We start from the raw sequence: 17,074 nt of genomic DNA on the forward strand, positions 1-17,074 counted from the left end.
CTTCTACAGTTTGCTAATGGTAACTCCTTGCAGGATTAATTAGGCTAGTCCCAATGCTATTGCAATCCCAGCTTGCTATCCCCTTTAACTGTCTATATATTCAAAGTTATCCATTAGCTACATGAATGGGAATCTTCCTGGTATATATAATTTTTCATTGCAGTCAAACTTGAGGCCAGAATGCAGCATAACAGTGTCCTAGAACTACTATTCACAATACTGTAGTTATGTCTGCATGTAATTGCTGTTGTTTTGGTTAGGCATAGAAAGCAAAAGACCTACTTGCTGCTTATACATCATTAAGCACAAACCTACACATTCAGCCAACTCTCAATACAAGCTTAAATTTTGTTGCCTATTGCTTATGAAACAACAAAATTGATGTTTCAGGGATTAGTTAGCTAGTACACACTTGTCTAAATACATTCTGAAAATAATTTCATACATTTTTATCATTAAATGTTTATGATGACAGAGAATTTCATCTCTGGACTACCTTCCTCTGAACATAGAACAACTCTTCTCAATGTAAATGTGGCCTCATATTTTTTTATAGTGAAACTCCACAAAGGCTGTTAGATAAATATATACCATACAGAGACAGAGTCAAGCCCATAACCTTGCAATTGACCTCTGTGAGGTAATCAGTACCAAGGAAAGATGCATCTGGGAGGGCAGTAAGAAGGGTTGCGCTGTTGCAACTGGAGTGCAAAAGTTTTAAGTAAGCTGGGTAGTGACACAGAGTAGGAGGTGAAGCAACAGAGAAAGACAAGATGGTTTTGTATCACTAAGTTAAGTAAGAACACTGAAAATGGAGAGAAGAGAGAAGACATTACAATGGAACCAGTCTTGTGACTTAAACTTAGTAATACATGTGCGGAAGTTACATAGGTGGTCACCAACAGGAAGTGCTGGATACATTTGTGGTGCATATAGGCCCCAGGGTCCTGTTCATGGACACACTGAGGGTGTAGTAACAAAGTAAAGCAGATGCCAAGTGACTGTCTGTTGCACTGAACAAGAAAGTCTTGGGATAAGGGAAATTCTGCCACTGAAACCAGCTCCGTGTCAGGGATGGTTTCCATATTTTACCAGAAGGGACATAGATATTGAAAGTTGGGTTGGAAACATAGGTGTCAAACGTGGGACTAGGAAGGCCTTCAGAGAGACCAGCTGTTTGTCAGGAAAATGCCCCATCATAGTCCACATTAGACAGTGGTACTCAAAGCTGGGCTGGAAAATTGCATTTAAAATTATACCTTTAAACTAAAGTGGTAGTGATTGTTATGCAGGCAAGTAACAGAGGAAATAGGAAAATTGAAAAAGGAATACAGATCATAGTAGAGAAATATACAAGGAGGGGTCAGAACATGGCTGAGTAGTACTATTACAGAATGCAAGGAGCTTGTAATGGAAGGTGGGGAGATGCATATGGTGGCAAAGGAGGGTAGGGTTGTGAAGCTTATCTGCCCATCCTTATTCATGTGCTAACCCTTACAACAGACTGTACACATTTACTTTCCTAAAATCACTTTCCCCAACAGTATCACTAATCAGACTATACCTGATCTGTGGTATGTAGCTGGGGTTTAGTAATAGTGGGATAGAAGTTGTCAGTGTTTTGTGATTCACTCATCTTTGTATGTCATACATTTTGTGCAGTAGTCCTTTTTTGTTCTCTCATAATACAATCCTTTAATTTTACTAAAGATGAGAAAAATGTCATTTGTAAATCCAGTTTGACAACAAGGTCTAGAGATTTTACTGAACCAAGTGACAGCAAGTTCCTTTCCAGGTCCTGGAGGCTGCGGTACTCATGGTAGGTGGAGCCCTCACACATGGTGCTGTGTTGCTTGACAGAAGGGCTGGTAGACATATTGTAAGGAAATGGATATTATTCCTTCTATCATTTTAAAGACAGGGACTGCATGAAGCTGTTGTTCCCTGTGTTATAGCATCATACCATGCTAAATTACAATAATGGAAGATCTCAGGGTGTTGCTTTCAATCATGATTATAGCAGGTGAGGTTCAGACCTTCCCATGATCCACCTCGGTAAAGATTGTGCTACTGGGAGACACCCTTGGTAGATATCTTTATGCCATGGCATCTATTACAGCAACAGCCTTCATTCTTCATTTCCCTTGTATTTCTCACTAAGGAGCTCTGTTGGTTGGACTATTTAGGTTGTGGAGTATTTTTTAAAACAGGAAAAGCTATCATGAGTTTCTTCCTCTTAGAGGCTAACATTGCTACTAAGTCATATAGCTGACCTGTAATGCACAATGACAAAAACAGAATTACCTTATTTACTATTTAATAACATTTAATTTCAGGGAAAACTCAACATTTCTGGTGGAAAGCAAATACTGCTTTTTATACTCACGAAAGTCCACAGTAGTTTTCTGTCTGGGTTGGCAGTGTAAAAATTCAGGATTCCTTCCTCTAAGGCCCCCTCAGTTCACTGTATGACTGGCATGAAATAACATTGTTCTTTAAATCCACCAAGATTCCTGGCCACCTCAGTGAGGCTCTAGCCCTCTCCTGACTCTTAGTTAAGTATCTTGTGTATCCTGTTAAATTGTACATTTTCTGGGTATGTAGTATTAAGACTGTACAGAACTCTGCCATTCCAAGACTGAATAACATGTTCTAACTGTTGATTTTCAAGAGGAATCTTTGAATTGTAGCTGGCATTTTACCCTTATGCCTCAGCTATCCAACCCTGGTATGCCTAATCAGGGTTTGTAATGGACTCTTGGCTACTATGGCTGCACTAATATGATCCATCGTCTATAGTGCCGCAGGCATACCTCACTGATACCCACTATGTAACACTTGGCATTCGTGTGTGTGTGTGCATGTGCTTATCTCTTTCACAGTATCCATAAAGAGATTAAGGAGCAGTGTATTACCACAACAAAGCATTTACTTGTGGTATGCTTTGATAGCTTAAATTTCATTAGCTCCATTAGAAGTATTTGGCAATGCTAGATGACACTGCCAAAGTTTTTTGCAATTCATTAAATGTTTTTATGGTTAATTACCAGCTAAATTCTGGTGTTCATTGAGGATTTTTCAACCTTATCAAAGACCTAATCACTCAGACAATTTTTTTTTCATTTTGCAGGTGTTGGGTTTTCATCTTCTCAAGTCACTTGGACCATGGTGTCAGTGATTTTGTGAAGCTACAGAAGCCCACCAGCAATCCCAGAGCTGATAGCATCTGCTGAATCAACAGTATTCTGTTTGATGTCATAATACACAATGAGGGTTGTGTTTATCAATAGCTCAGATGAGTTCAGCTGAATATGATCCAAAGTCCATGCACTCCTGTTCTGTAGGACCTTGTACAATAGCGGTTTCATTGTGAAAGTATTTTGAATACATTTTCACAAGTACTTGCTTAACTGCTTTTGCCTTAGATGTCTCTGGCATGACTGTAGACAATTCAAAAGGCCCAAAAGGTTGGCAGACTTCTTCTGGAAAACTTGCCTTTCCTGTAACACTGTCTTTTGCATTACATCTGTGAATCATACAATGTTTTCTTCCATGGCTCCCCATTTCACAAAGATATCATCCATAAACTCAACCCCTTTTTCCAGACCCTGTAGTGTCTTTGTTATTTCCCTCTGAAAGTTCTCTGGAGCCCTTGTAATTCCACTCCAGCCTCTTCACTATTTTCAAGATGCAGGAATATCTTTCAGGATCCTCATGCGTCACCAACTGAAGAGTACTCAGTTCTGCTTCACTGTGACACAATTTCCTCTGGTATTGAAAACATAAATCTCTCCATTTTAAGGACTTTATTCAATCTCTTTGGGTCAACATAAATTTATGCTTGTCCATTCTTCTTTAGAACTGGCACTATTGGTGCACAACAGTGTATGGACAGTACTAGTATTTCAGGTAATATCATTGTCCTCTATTGTGATTCCCAGTATTAGCAGGTAGGACACTTTGCCTGCTGTGCCCACTGCATTGGGCTGTGCATTCATTTTCAACAGAATTCTTGCCTGCTTCATTTTTAATTTGCCAGGCATTTTTGCCTTTTCACTCCTTCTCATAAGTCCTGTCTCCCCTTCCAAAATCAAATTGAGTGGATTGATTAATTGTGCTTGGGCTTCAAAATCACTTAAGTTGGAAATTAATACGGTTTCTCTACTCAGTACTGATTTGGAACTGTCCTGGACAACATCATTGACTCCTAGGACTGTTTCATATTACTGAGCCTCAGTGCTACCTAAAGAACAAGCACACTGCAAATCTTTTAGTTCTTTAATCAAGCATCAGGCTGTGTGTTTATCTTAAATTCCAGTGTTATAGTTCCAGTAAGATGCTGCACTCTAATGTTATACACCCTTGCCTTGTTTATTCTCTGATCTCAATAACCATGTAATGTGTTTTACCTGTTTAGTAACCTTATTGTCTGATATACTGCAACACATTTTTTCCTCACTGTGTCATTCTGTGGCATTGTAATATGTACATCTAAAAATGCCCACCTTTTATTTATGCATTTATTTAAGCACTGTATTCTCCTCACAATATCTGCATTTCCACTAATTCTATCTGTCTCTTTAGCAGTTTTTTCTTTGTCCTTCTTTCACCATTTTGCTGTTGGGTGTGTCCATAAAATTTCCTGTACGGTTTTACTTACAGTTAACTTTCTCCCTTCTTTTCCCCTCTTCTTAATATTTTTCGAACATTAATGACAAGAAGTAGGGCATATGCTTTACAGTCTCCTACATGTTTAATAAAGTCCAAAAAAAGTCCAATATTTCCAGATTTTCTTGTTCTGTCATGTTTCACAAATGTAATTATTGCTTTGTAAAAAAAAATTCCTGTATGGTGTCCAAAACATCACCTTGCAAGTTAACCAGTTTTGTAGCCCCTTGAAATTGCCCCTTTGTATGATTGTTACAATTATGAGGTCTGGTCACTAGTAACTTATGAAAGAGCTCCTTATCCAAACATTTTACCACATTGCAGTTACAGATATTCTCTCCTCATCTTTTTCCAGGACATCAATGCTCTGAAAGCTCCACTGCAAAAATCACATCACTCTGAAAGTTCACAAAGAGCTCTAATACATGCCTTTATTTATTTTTTGTGAGGAACTTGTACTGTTTGATAAAATTAGGCACATTCATATACTTAGATGCAAAATACTCATCAGACTATCATAGAAGTAAAACAAAATACTCTTTTATAATCCTTTTCAAATACAAAGGATTTAAAAACATTCTCTGTCTCTCTCTTTTGCATACATTTGGCAAATGAACTACACTCCCATTGTCTTGGTCATATTTTACTGCCATCTTGAACTATTTAAGAAATACTATTTCCTGTGCACTATTCCTTTGACTTATCAAACGGGAAGCTTGGCAGGTAGGTTAACTATTGCCATTTTTTTTTCCCTTATCCTTTTTTGTACTGTCAGAACAAACATCATTCAAACAGGCTGGTGGACAAACATGCTTTATTAAAGGCAGCAGTCTCCTTATACACTCTCGTGACTTGTCCCTATTACAACAGTCCTTAATCAATTAGTACTATTATTTTTTGCTGATCATTATTATTATTATTTTTCTGACTAGTTTAGCTTTACTGTGCAGTCTTCATTTTACAGAAGGGACCTGAAAAGAAAGTTGTCAGAATTAAACAGTAGTATAATGCAAGTCTGTAATGGTACAATAACACGAAATATACAACTGAGACAAAAAGTTGTCAGAATTAAACAGTAGTATAACGCAAGTCTGTAATGGTACAGTAGCACGGAATATACAACTGAGACAAAAAGTTGTCAGAATTAAACAGTAGTATAACGCAAGTCTGTAATGGTACAGTGGCACGGAATATACAACTGAGACAAAAAGTTGTCAGAATTAAACAGTAGTATAACACAAGTCTGTAATGGTACAGTGGCACGGAATATACAACTGAGACAAAATGTATGATGATATATTTATACATAATAAGGTCACAAAAGTATGTTACAGTATCATATTAACAGATGACAGATGTGACAACAGTTTATTTTTTAGGGTATAACTCTTCACTCATAGGAACCTTATTACCTATTTCATATAAACATTCTTATCAGATACCACAGCATCATCCCGCATAAGTTACTTCAAGAAATTTCACCCAAGTGTCTGATATACAAAGAATGCATTATGTTAAATAGTACAGCATCTAAATACAGCAGCATTGTCACTTTACACGTCTCTCTGACAGGAAGTTGCACAGGAAATCAATAAAATCTTAGATCTTAGTTTATTTTAGAGTCAAATGGCATTGAACAAAATTCTTTTCAGTTTTGTCACAAAAATACACATAATCCGGTTATATTTACCATCTATTCAGTGAAAACACCAGGATTTCTTATAAGAGTATACACATTTACATGAAATTTAGACTGATTAGTTGGACAAATGAAGGCAGAGGTTCAAGATTCTTTTTGCTGAGAATGGCAATTATCACAGTTTCCTATTATGAGCAGAAACAACTGTGGAAAGGAATTGTTCCATAAGTGAATGCAATACAATCAGGAAAATGGTTAAGGTGGGATACCATCAGACTTCCAAAGCAGGCTGTGATTTTATGATTCTTATTACGCAGCATTTCAAGTGAATGGCTGTTATGTGACAAAATTCTAGCAGTTTCATCTGCAGGATACTTTGTCTAATTAGACATTTGTGTAATCATTTTTATTGGTGACTCTCCAAGTGTTTAGATTTTTATATTGGGAATGGTATTGCAATTTTTGATTGCCTTTTTCCTTGAGGATAATTTAAGCTCTGAAGCTGCTGTGAGACTGCAATGCAGATAGGATTACTTAAAATGATATTACACTTGTGATTTATAAGTCCTTTTCCTCTGTGTTTAGTTTAGACCTATCACAGTGCATGTGGTGGGTTGGGGTGGGTGTGGAGGTAAGACAAAAAGCAAATGTCAGTTTAAGACCTTAGAAATATTTACTTTTAAAAAATACAGGACTATTTCCCAATAATATACAAAAATGTATACAATGTGTGTGTCTGCATGTCTGTGTGCTCACATGCATGTGTATATGTGTGTGTGCATGTGGAGAGGGGTACACACAAGCACAAAATGACAAACAGTTCCATAGCAAGAACATGAAACACTTCGGCAACATGAAGTGGTAACGTTTATACATTTAAACTGACATTCAAAAGCAGCCTCTTAAATTACTCCTCACTAACAAGAACACTGACATGTCCCTTCACAGCTTTTAATCTGTTTGTATCAAAATCCACTAGGAGCATACGTAATCCAGCCTTGGTAGGTATAAAAGGCACAGTGACCGTCACTTCTTGTCCAGGTCGAATCTCTTCAGGCCTGCCAATGAAAGAAAAATAATTATTTTTTAGGTGGGAAGATTGGTAGCTTGGATTCTAAAATATATGTATTTTTTCTCCACAGTTATTTGAAGACTTTTGTTTTAACAGCTAAATTTAATGTCAAAAGATTTCTTGCAAACATGGCAGTATGGCAAAGGCACATAAGACCATGCATAGTACCCTAACGTGTGGATTCACTCTTTAGTCTAATCTATATCGTAGCCTTACTCACTTAGTCAAAACAGTGAAGTTGCATCCAGGTTTTTTCTTCTTGGTGTTAAATCTTTCCTTGCAGTCAGTCTGCTAAATCTTTACATTTTCCATCGTGAAAACTACTGCAGCTTGGTTCAAGAATCTGACAACTCCATGAATCAAAGCAGGTCACATGATATGTGCCTATTACATACTGTTAAATAGGCCAAACCACATTTTATGTCATTCCTTTTTTTTACATAATGGATGCCCTGGCACTGCCACCAGATGTCAGTGATGACGGGCACTGATTGGGAGTTTGAATCTCACCATTGGCAACTCAAATGTGACCGATGGAACCACTTGCCATTCATATCTGCAGACCAGGCTGACACTAGAAGGAGGGTTAGAATTCAACTAATACAAACCAGTGATCAACCAGGGTATACAAAAGGCAGGGGTTATGGTCCTTGGATTCATATTCCAAAAGCTATGCTGACCACCACAGAGATTGTCACTTGAGTCTCACCACCAGTACCCAATAGCTAAAAAAAAAAGTGCATGCAAGTCTGACTCAATAATCAATTTATCAAATGCAACTTGTCTTCAAAAGCACAACGGGAATGTGCACTGTTCTCCTGGATATGGGCTTCCACAATCCGCAGTAACACTAGGACTACATATAGATTTCTTATAGAGATAAGTCTCTGGCCCTGCACTGCAGCAGGTCGCATCCTCACCACTCTCTCTGTGAATCTCGGTGTCTTGCAGCACCCAAACTATGGTAACTGCTTTTCAAACAAATTATTTTTCCTACATACTATACACCCACTTAATTCCAAGGGGAATCTTGCAGAATCCTCCAATTCCCCCACCTTTCTTTTTGGCATGCTAGTATTGACACCTCTCTAGATATAGCTAGGAACCCAAAATGCCAGTTACCTGGCCACTCCTGATTAAGCCAACTATAAATTACAAAAATTGGTATCGCGCTGGTATTATGTTCAAGTAGTCTGGATAACTGGAGCTGGAAACTGTAGTTTTGTAAAACTACAATGCTAAATAACAATAACCCCCTTCTCAGAAAATAAATAACATTAATACATTAATAACTAGTAAATTCCAGCCAAAAGATCTTAAAAAAATGAATAAATAAAACAGCATTGATGAAGATTAAATATGCAGTATGACAGTAAACTCAAATAAAATAGCAGTCAGTTATATAGACAGAAATATGTACAGAAAAATCTGATCTACAGCAAAATAGCCTCACTATCTCTAACTGAAGAAATACCAGTCCCAATGTTTTTAAATGTAAAAAATGTAATGCAAGGCAGAATTCAAATGCAAAACTTCACAGATGTAGCACCAAAATCCAAGCAAAAGATTAGCTGACAAAACAATGCAAGATAGTTCCCTGCTGGGAGTTCCCCTTCCAAATATATATATCTCAGCTTATCAATCTGTTGCCACACAAAAATGGGGATTACTGGAATGCACCATTTCCTTTCCCACAAATAACAGGTGCAGTTCCATTACATTTGATTATATTAGTTCCTTTCTTACACAGAAGACCACGGGATTCTCCATATTCACAAACTAATGCATTTGAATTCTAAGGATGCTATTACCATCTGCCCCTCTGAAGTAAATTCTAACTGCATTCTTTATATCACATTTTCCTCCTGATTCAGTTGTGTGACTTAATTACAAGCAAGTAGGTCCTTCCTGACACAGAAAAACAAGAACTTGCATTTTATATTTCATTTGCAAGATTTATGCATTTATTTTCCTCTCATCCCCTTTTATATTCAAAGGGGAAAGGTCACAAGGTTGTACAAATTTTTATGCCACACGAAGCACATATATTGCAGAGATCACAGAACTCAAAGCAAAAGTTATGTATTCACCAAAAGATGCATTTATGTTGTCCATTTTCATTCTTCTTCAACTGATGGGTCTTGGATCTGACTCTGCTACTTCTACTAGACTCACACATCCAGCTATTGAGCTCCTCCCTTTATCCTTAATGCCCCACTATCCTAGCACATCTCAGATCTAGTTTGCTGCCTCAACACTAACATATACACGACACCATATCATTATGAAAAGGTAAGATAAAGGCATACAGATAGGCTAGAGCCCAAATAGGTAACAGATGGGTTTCCAAAGGGACATCCCTTAGGCCTTACTAGGAAGAGAGAGAGAGAAGGTGGGTTGGATGGTGGAGTTGAGGAAGAATGAAGGTGGACAACACAGATGCATTGATATGGTGAGCACATAATTTTTGTATCTGATGTTGCCATTTTCATTCATTCCCCAACTGATGGGACAGAGTCCCTAGCTAGATGAAGCTTGCGTGGCCCTCATGGAAGGATATTCTGGAGTACAGCAGAATGAAATTCTGTCCTATTTCTGGATAGCATGTCTAAGTTGTAAAAAGCAACAAAGGTATGAACACTGGACTGAGTGGCAGCTGTCCAAATATCAGACTCCATGGAATGTGCTTTGGGGTGGTTCGGTAAAGATAAATCTCTTTCTTTATAAACAAAGGATATACAATCAGTCGCCCATTTAGCCTGTGTCACTTTAGGCACTACTTTGGGTCTATATTCACAAGTCAAAGAAAAACTACATCGAATGTCTATTCCTTGAAGAGTAATCCATGAACGTCACTTTCATCAAAGAGTGAAATCATCATAAAAAAATAATCAAAAGGTAATAGATGGCCAACAACAAGGAAGTAACGCACTGTATAAGGTAAACTAAACAAAACTTTTTAAAATTTGCTCTTTTCCCCACCATAGTGTGATCTCTGATTTGGTATATATAGTATGAGGGATGGGGGCACAGCCCCCCACCTTCATGGGTTACTTCCTTGTTGTTGACCAACTATTACCTTTCAGTAATTTTTTTACGATGATTTCACTCTTCGATGAAAGCAATGTTTGTTGATTACTGTTTGTGGAATAGCCGTTTTATGAAGTTTTTCTTCAATGTGTGAACATAGTCCTCACTGCTTTACCCAATTTGATCTTGGGGAAAGATATAAATAATTGGTCAGTTTTCCTGAAATCTTGGGTTCTGTGCAGATAAAATCTAAACTTTCAGTGCACATCCAAAAGATGCAGCAAGTATTCACCTTTGTTTGAGAATTTCAGAAAGAACACAGATAAATTGAGGACCTGGTTTATGATAGAGTGAAAGCCGCCTTATGTAAAAAAGATGGGTTTGTACATAATGAAACACTTTCCTTATGGAAAGTCAAGTATGGAGATCTTATGGAGAGGGCTTGGAGTTCAGACACTCATCTAGCAGAAGTGATAGTGACCAGAAAAATTGTTTTCCAGGACAAGAACTTAAGGTCAATCTTAGCTGAAGCCTCAAATGGAGGCTGGGTAAGAGCTTGTAACAGATTAGCCATATCCCAAGGGGGTAGGATCTTTAAATGGGGGCCTGAGAGGGTGGCAGTGGAAGGGGTCAAAAACACCAAGTTCCTGGGGATGCACATCTCAGACAACCTATCCTGGTCGACTCATATTAGCCACACTGTTAAGAAGGCACAACAACGTCTGCACTTCCTATGGAAACTGAGGAAGGCAAACTTGTCATAGTCCATCCTCAAAGCCTTCTACAGGGGGATCATCGAGAACATCCTCTCAAATAACATCAAAGTTTGGTATGGTAACTGCAAAACATCTGACCGCAAGGTTCTCCTGAGGGTAGTGAGGACAGTGGAAAAGTCATTGGTTCCTCGCTCCCATCCACGGATGATGTGCACAAGACTCGGTGTGTGGAAAGGGCTAGGAAGATAATCAATGATCCTACTCACCCTGCCCATGGCATGTACTTCCGCCTTTCCTTGGGCAGGCGGTATCACAGCTTACACTGCAAAACATCTAGATTGAACAGGAGCTTCTTCCCTCTATCCATAAGCTGCTGAAATTGAATGCCAGCCATGACAGTGAATAATCAGATCAATATGCCACTTGTTGTGAAATATCATCTTTAGTAATCACTCTGGTAAATTGCTTCAATAACTGGTACAGTTATCCTAATTTCTTATGCAATTACTTCCTGAGTGTGCAATAGTCAGGAGTGAGTCACCACTCTATTCTTGTGCAATATGAACATCAGAATATATCATATTACAACAGATGAAGTGCAATATCTAAGCAATCACAATGTGAAGTCATAGTCTTTGCAACACCTATTAGTATAACATTGTCTGATGTCTTCCTGTCCAATTGTGGTAATTTATTGTGTTGTTAATATTTTAATTACTACTGTATGTGCATTTGTCTTACTCTCACTCAGACATTGTTATGTCCTGCACTGGGACCAAAGCAATGTCATTTTGTTCAGCTTGCACTAATGTGTATATCTGATCGACAATAAAGTTTACTTTGACTTTGAGTAAAATGGTAATCTTAAGGAAGACCTTGCACAATTTCAAAGAAGCAAAGGAGGAATGATTCTCTTCTGAGTGAAAATTTGAAATAGCTGCTTGATAAACTTTAACAGTAGAATAACTCACCCCATTGATACAAATAAAAGCCAAAAAGTCAAGAACCACTAGACTGGGGCAGAGAAAGGGTCCAGGTGTCTCTGAAGGGCCCAATCTGAAAATCCTTTTCATTTACTTTTGTATTTTTTCCTGGTGGAAAGCTTCTGAGAGGATAAAAGTATATGTCAAACTGGAGAGGAAAGCCTGAACTGTCTAGCTATCACTGGAACTGGAAAACCATGTGGTCAACTTGAGGCCATTGATGTCAGGGTGTTTCATTCCTGTCAGTTGAAATAGAAGGTAGGTATGTAGCTCCAGTACCAAAGGTCGATACAGAAGAGGAGGACAGAAAAGGAATCAAACCTGATGAGGCCAAAAGGGGACAATAAGGATGACTGTACTCTTCAACCAGGATGCTTTCTGTAGAAATTTGGGGATGAGGGGTAGTGAGGGCTAAGTGTAGACAAGACCAAAGATCATGGACTAGAGCATGTCTCAGTGACTCATCCTGTGGAAGGACCAGTGAGAAGAACCTGCTGAGCTTGTTGTTGAGGGGAAGCAAAAAGATCGCATCATGGCTGGCCCCACTGGCAAAAAAATCTTTTTCGCCACTCTTTGATTGAGAGACCACTCATGAGGCATCAAAATGAAACTGCTTAGTGTATCTGCAAGCACTCTGGTTTTCCCCAGTATGTGGATTGCCATAAAAAAGTGAATGGAAGAGATGACCCACTGTCACATTCTCATTGCCTCCTGACACAGTGGGTAAGATCTGGTTCCACCATGTGTGCTGACATACCAGACGACTGACATGTTGTCTGTTGTATCGCAATCATCCCTGAAGGAAGAACACATTGAAAAGCCTGAAATGCTAGTAGGACTGCTCTCATTTCTAGGACATTGATTTGCAAACTGATATCTTGTGCAATAAGTACCAACTGTAAAATTTTTGTGCAATAAATATCATGTTTCCTTAGTGCCAACAGAATCCTGTGAAGTAAGAAGTAGCTGTGGAATTCTGTGCAATAAATATCTTAATTTCATTCAGTTGCACTTGTTGTGTAGTCTAAATGACAATAACGTTTACTTTGACTTTGAAATTGGCCTCTTCTGGGACCACACACTTTGGACTGTCCTTCCCAAAAAATGCCCCCACACCTAATTTGGGAGGCATCCATGGTGACTTTGGCTACTGGCTGTAGAAGAACAAAGGAGCAACCTTAATAAACTTTTTCTGAATGAATCCACCAAAGAAGATATTCCTTCCAAACTTTGGAAATCTTGACTGGAGTGCTTAAAGGATGCTGCAGAATAGACCACTACACTGACAGTCAACTGCAGGACCCACATATGAAATCTGGCTAATGGAGCTCAAGTTATTGCTGCTGCCATTGATCCTAAGGTTTGCAGCACTAGCCTTGCTGAAGGTTGAGAATGGATGATCACGATACTTGTAGCCTAAAAATATAAACTATTTTTCGAGGAAACAAAGCTATCTGGTTGATCTCATTTAGACAAGCACCCATGAACTCCAAAGTCTGAGTAGGCGTAAGTTGAGATTTTGTGTAATTGAGCATGATGCATTGCTTGAATCAGTAAGGAGCCAGTTGTCTAGCTATGGAAACACACAGAATCCCAGCAGTCTAAGGCGAGCCGCTAAACTGCCATAAAACACCCTGGGGTCTGTGGTGAGGCCAAAGGACAGTGATCTGAACTGATAATGACTGGCTCTGAGCCAGAAGTGGAGGTATGTCCTGAAGCACCTGTTCATCTTGATATGATAGTATGCATCCTGAATATCTCTTGAGCACCTCCAGTCTTCCTTTCTCAGTAGAGGCAAAATGGACTGAACCGTTACCATCCAGAACTTTGAGTATTTTACATATTGGTTTAGTTGGCTGAGATCCAGAATTGGTCTCAATTCCCCTGTCTTCTTTGGCAGTAAAAAGAATCTTGAGTAAGTTCCGGATCCTTGCTGGTCTGAGGGGACTTTTTGGATGATACTTTTTTCTAGCAGCTTTACTATTTCCAAGGCTGTTTCTTCCCACTGATTGAGTGAGACATTGGGGATGTTCTTCATTTTTACTGGAGGAATTTGGGAAGATGATAATACATAATTTTCTGAACCCAAGTGTCTTTTGTGATGGATGCCCAGGGGTCCAGGTGCAGAGATAAGCACCCCCCCCAACTACCTCCACAGTGCAGCAGTCAGACAACCCTTAAGGAGTGCTGTTAGGGATTTTCAGAGAAGGTATCTCTGAAGTCCTGGTTCTGTGGGATATCCCTGCCATGAGAATGGCATCTTCCATTAGAGTTCCCCTCTCTGCCACAGGAAGGACTATGGAAGGACTATCTCCTTGTGAGTCCTTGAAAGGCCCTTGGGACTTGTGAAACCACATCCTTTTACCACTTTGTTGATTCGTGGAGAAGGATCTCTGAGGTGTAGAAAAATGGATCCCAATGGCAGACAGGGTCTTCTGGAGAGTGTTTCCTTAGCTTTTGTGCTGAACAATGATGATACATCAAAAGAAGCACCGATGAATGAAGACTTGTAGGGCTCTGCAAAATCACATAGGAGCATGCAGGCATGCCTCCTGACTGCAATGCCTAAATCCATAGCCCTAGAGTTAAACTCAGCCACATGAGAGATCAATATCATGGATATGTTGGAAATTGACTGAAGGGTTACCACTTGTGAAGAAACTTGTTTCTGGTCCTCCACAGACTTGAACCCTGAAAAAGATTTGGAATGCTCCTTGGTCAAATCCCTTTGCAGTCTGGTAAAGTGTGCCAAATAATTCAGTGACCAAACAGCAATGGTTACCGAGGCATAAATGAGCTTGCTAAATTTGTCCAAGGCCTTGGACTCCATATTAGGGGATGGTCAGATAAACTCTGTTCTGCAAGCTCCCTCTTAGTGGCTGCCACCATCACCACGGCATTCATTAAAACTCCCTTAGCCCAGTGGGCTTTATCTTTGGGTGGAGCTAAAACGTATCTGGATTCTTAGGTATGGGTTCTGTTGTATCCATCTCCTTTCATGCTTGGTGTGAGATAATGTTCATCAAATCTTCAGCTGGAGGGACTGGCCAAGATATAGCCAGGCCAGCCCCAAAAGCCTCCAGAAACACCAACTCCTCTTGGGAAGAGGCTTTGTAAGACCATCCACCTCTCTGTTTAAGAAGTTCCAGGATGTCTCCAAAGGAGACATCATCAGTTTGAGATCTGGAGGCCCCTCACCTTCATCGAAGTCCATGTCTTTGGTGACAGATTCCTGAGGGGAATCTAGGTGTCTCCTTTTGCACATGCTCTTCCCAGGGACCTCATCAGTGGGATAGTCTGGTGAAGTATCAGAAGTGGGTGGAGAGTTCTCTGTGAGGACTGTCTGAAGACTAGTACTGGGTGGCGGTCCTGATGGAATAGGAATATCAGTCTCAGACCTTAAGTTCAATGAAAGAAGAAAAATAGGATCTGAAGAGGGTAAGGATATCCTCCCTCTGGGTATAGAGAAAGCCCTCTCCACTATCTCAAAGGCAGATGGTCCAGGACAAACAACAGCTGGTCACACCATCACTGAAACTACCTGCACCAAACTCTGTATCCCCGTACATCCCTGCCTTGAGAAAGGTGTAAGAGCCAAATTATCCAATGCAAAGGCAAGGAGAGGCAAGGACAGCTCTTTTAGCTTCAAAGTCAACCCTAATTCCCCACAGCTGGTGCCAAAGCTTCTTCTCCGAGAGTCCTCCTGCTCGGAAGAGATCAGATACAGGCAACTCAGAAGCATGGTCGAAGTGGAAGAATGGCCTGTCTTCAGATCTGACAAGGTCATCCTCGAAGATGTAGATCGGAGGGCTCCAAAATCAGTGGTTGGATTGGAGAGGGCAATATAACATTATGTTAAGAAGACGGCAGGCTCATGAGTCCAATGGGAGATGGAGATGGAATTACCCCCTTCTGGATTTGAGCCCTGAGAAACGTCCTCATTATCCTGTCCACCTCTGCCTCAGATAAACTACTGGAATAATTAAAGGATGAACTACATGGAAGTTAGTCTGAAGGGTTTCCTCAGTGTCTCTTGTAAGAAAGGCGAATGTAGCCGAGGAGTTATCAGATCTGAGGAGAAAACATGGAGATTGGATCCATGGAGATTTGGTGCTTAAAGTTGTAGGATGCAAGGCTGACATCAGATCCAGTTTCTTGAAGAACGGTCAAGGGACCATTTCCTGCACTCCTTTTCTTTTGGTGCAGAGTCATGCTTTCCTTTATCAAGTTTACTGGATGGGGTTTGAGCTCCAGCTGAGATAAAAGCAGCAGGAGAAGGTAGGAAGCCTTTAACACCAACTTATTTCACCTGTCACTCAATGCATGGGAGTTGAATCCCAAACAAACTTCTAAAAGGCAGAGCCCAAACAATAAACACACTCCTTGTGGGCATCAGAATTAGGGATCTTATGCCCACAGAAAGTACATTTATTAAAGCCGGTACATTTGTCAGCCATATGGAAACAACAGAAAGAAAGAATTTTTTATATATATATATATATATATATATATATATATATATATATATATATATATAAAAACACAGAAAAAATATGAACAATGGTATTTCAGTCAGAAGTACCCTAAGGTAGGGAAGAAAGAAAAAGGAAAGAGTACAACGGTTTCTCAAAGAATGCCCTTGCAAGGGTAGAAAGGCCTAACTAGAAAGGGAATTTAAAATATTAGAAAAGGGTTTGAATGTTAAGATGAGTCTGCATAAGGGCAGAGGAAGGAAAAGGAAACAGGTGGAATGTTATGGTGAGTGCATAACTATGTTATCTAATGTCAATTTTCACTTTATCCTCACACTTGGGAGAGAGTGCCCAGCTACCGACTTTCCTGAGTGGCCTCATGGGAGGATATTCTTCAGGACCATTGAACTGAAAGAGGCTCTTCCCTAGAAATCATAGCTTGTAGTGAGCAGTAAAGGTATGAGGGGTAGCCCAGGTTGCTGCAGCGCAAATGT

At 39.6% G+C, this 17,074-nt stretch overlaps 1 protein-coding gene across 1 annotated transcript in view; it reads right to left on the bottom strand.

Annotated features, from left to right (window-relative positions):
* Positions 1–5,465: 5,465 nt before the first annotated feature.
* Positions 5,466–17,074, bottom strand: part of LOC122808581 (protein-glutamine gamma-glutamyltransferase 2-like) — a 565,300-nt gene continuing 553,691 nt past the window's right edge. The window contains exon 15 of the mRNA XM_044079538.1: positions 5,466–7,365. Within this exon, the coding sequence (XP_043935473.1) occupies positions 7,215–7,365 (151 nt within the window). The 3' untranslated portion in view covers positions 5,466–7,214. The remainder of the gene's footprint in view (positions 7,366–17,074) is intronic.

Source organism: Protopterus annectens, chromosome 8.part0 (assembly GCF_019279795.1).
Source record: "Protopterus annectens isolate FY-2018-M chromosome 8.part0, PAN1.0, whole genome shotgun sequence".
NCBI classification, from domain to species: domain Eukaryota; kingdom Metazoa; phylum Chordata; order Ceratodontiformes; family Protopteridae; genus Protopterus; species Protopterus annectens.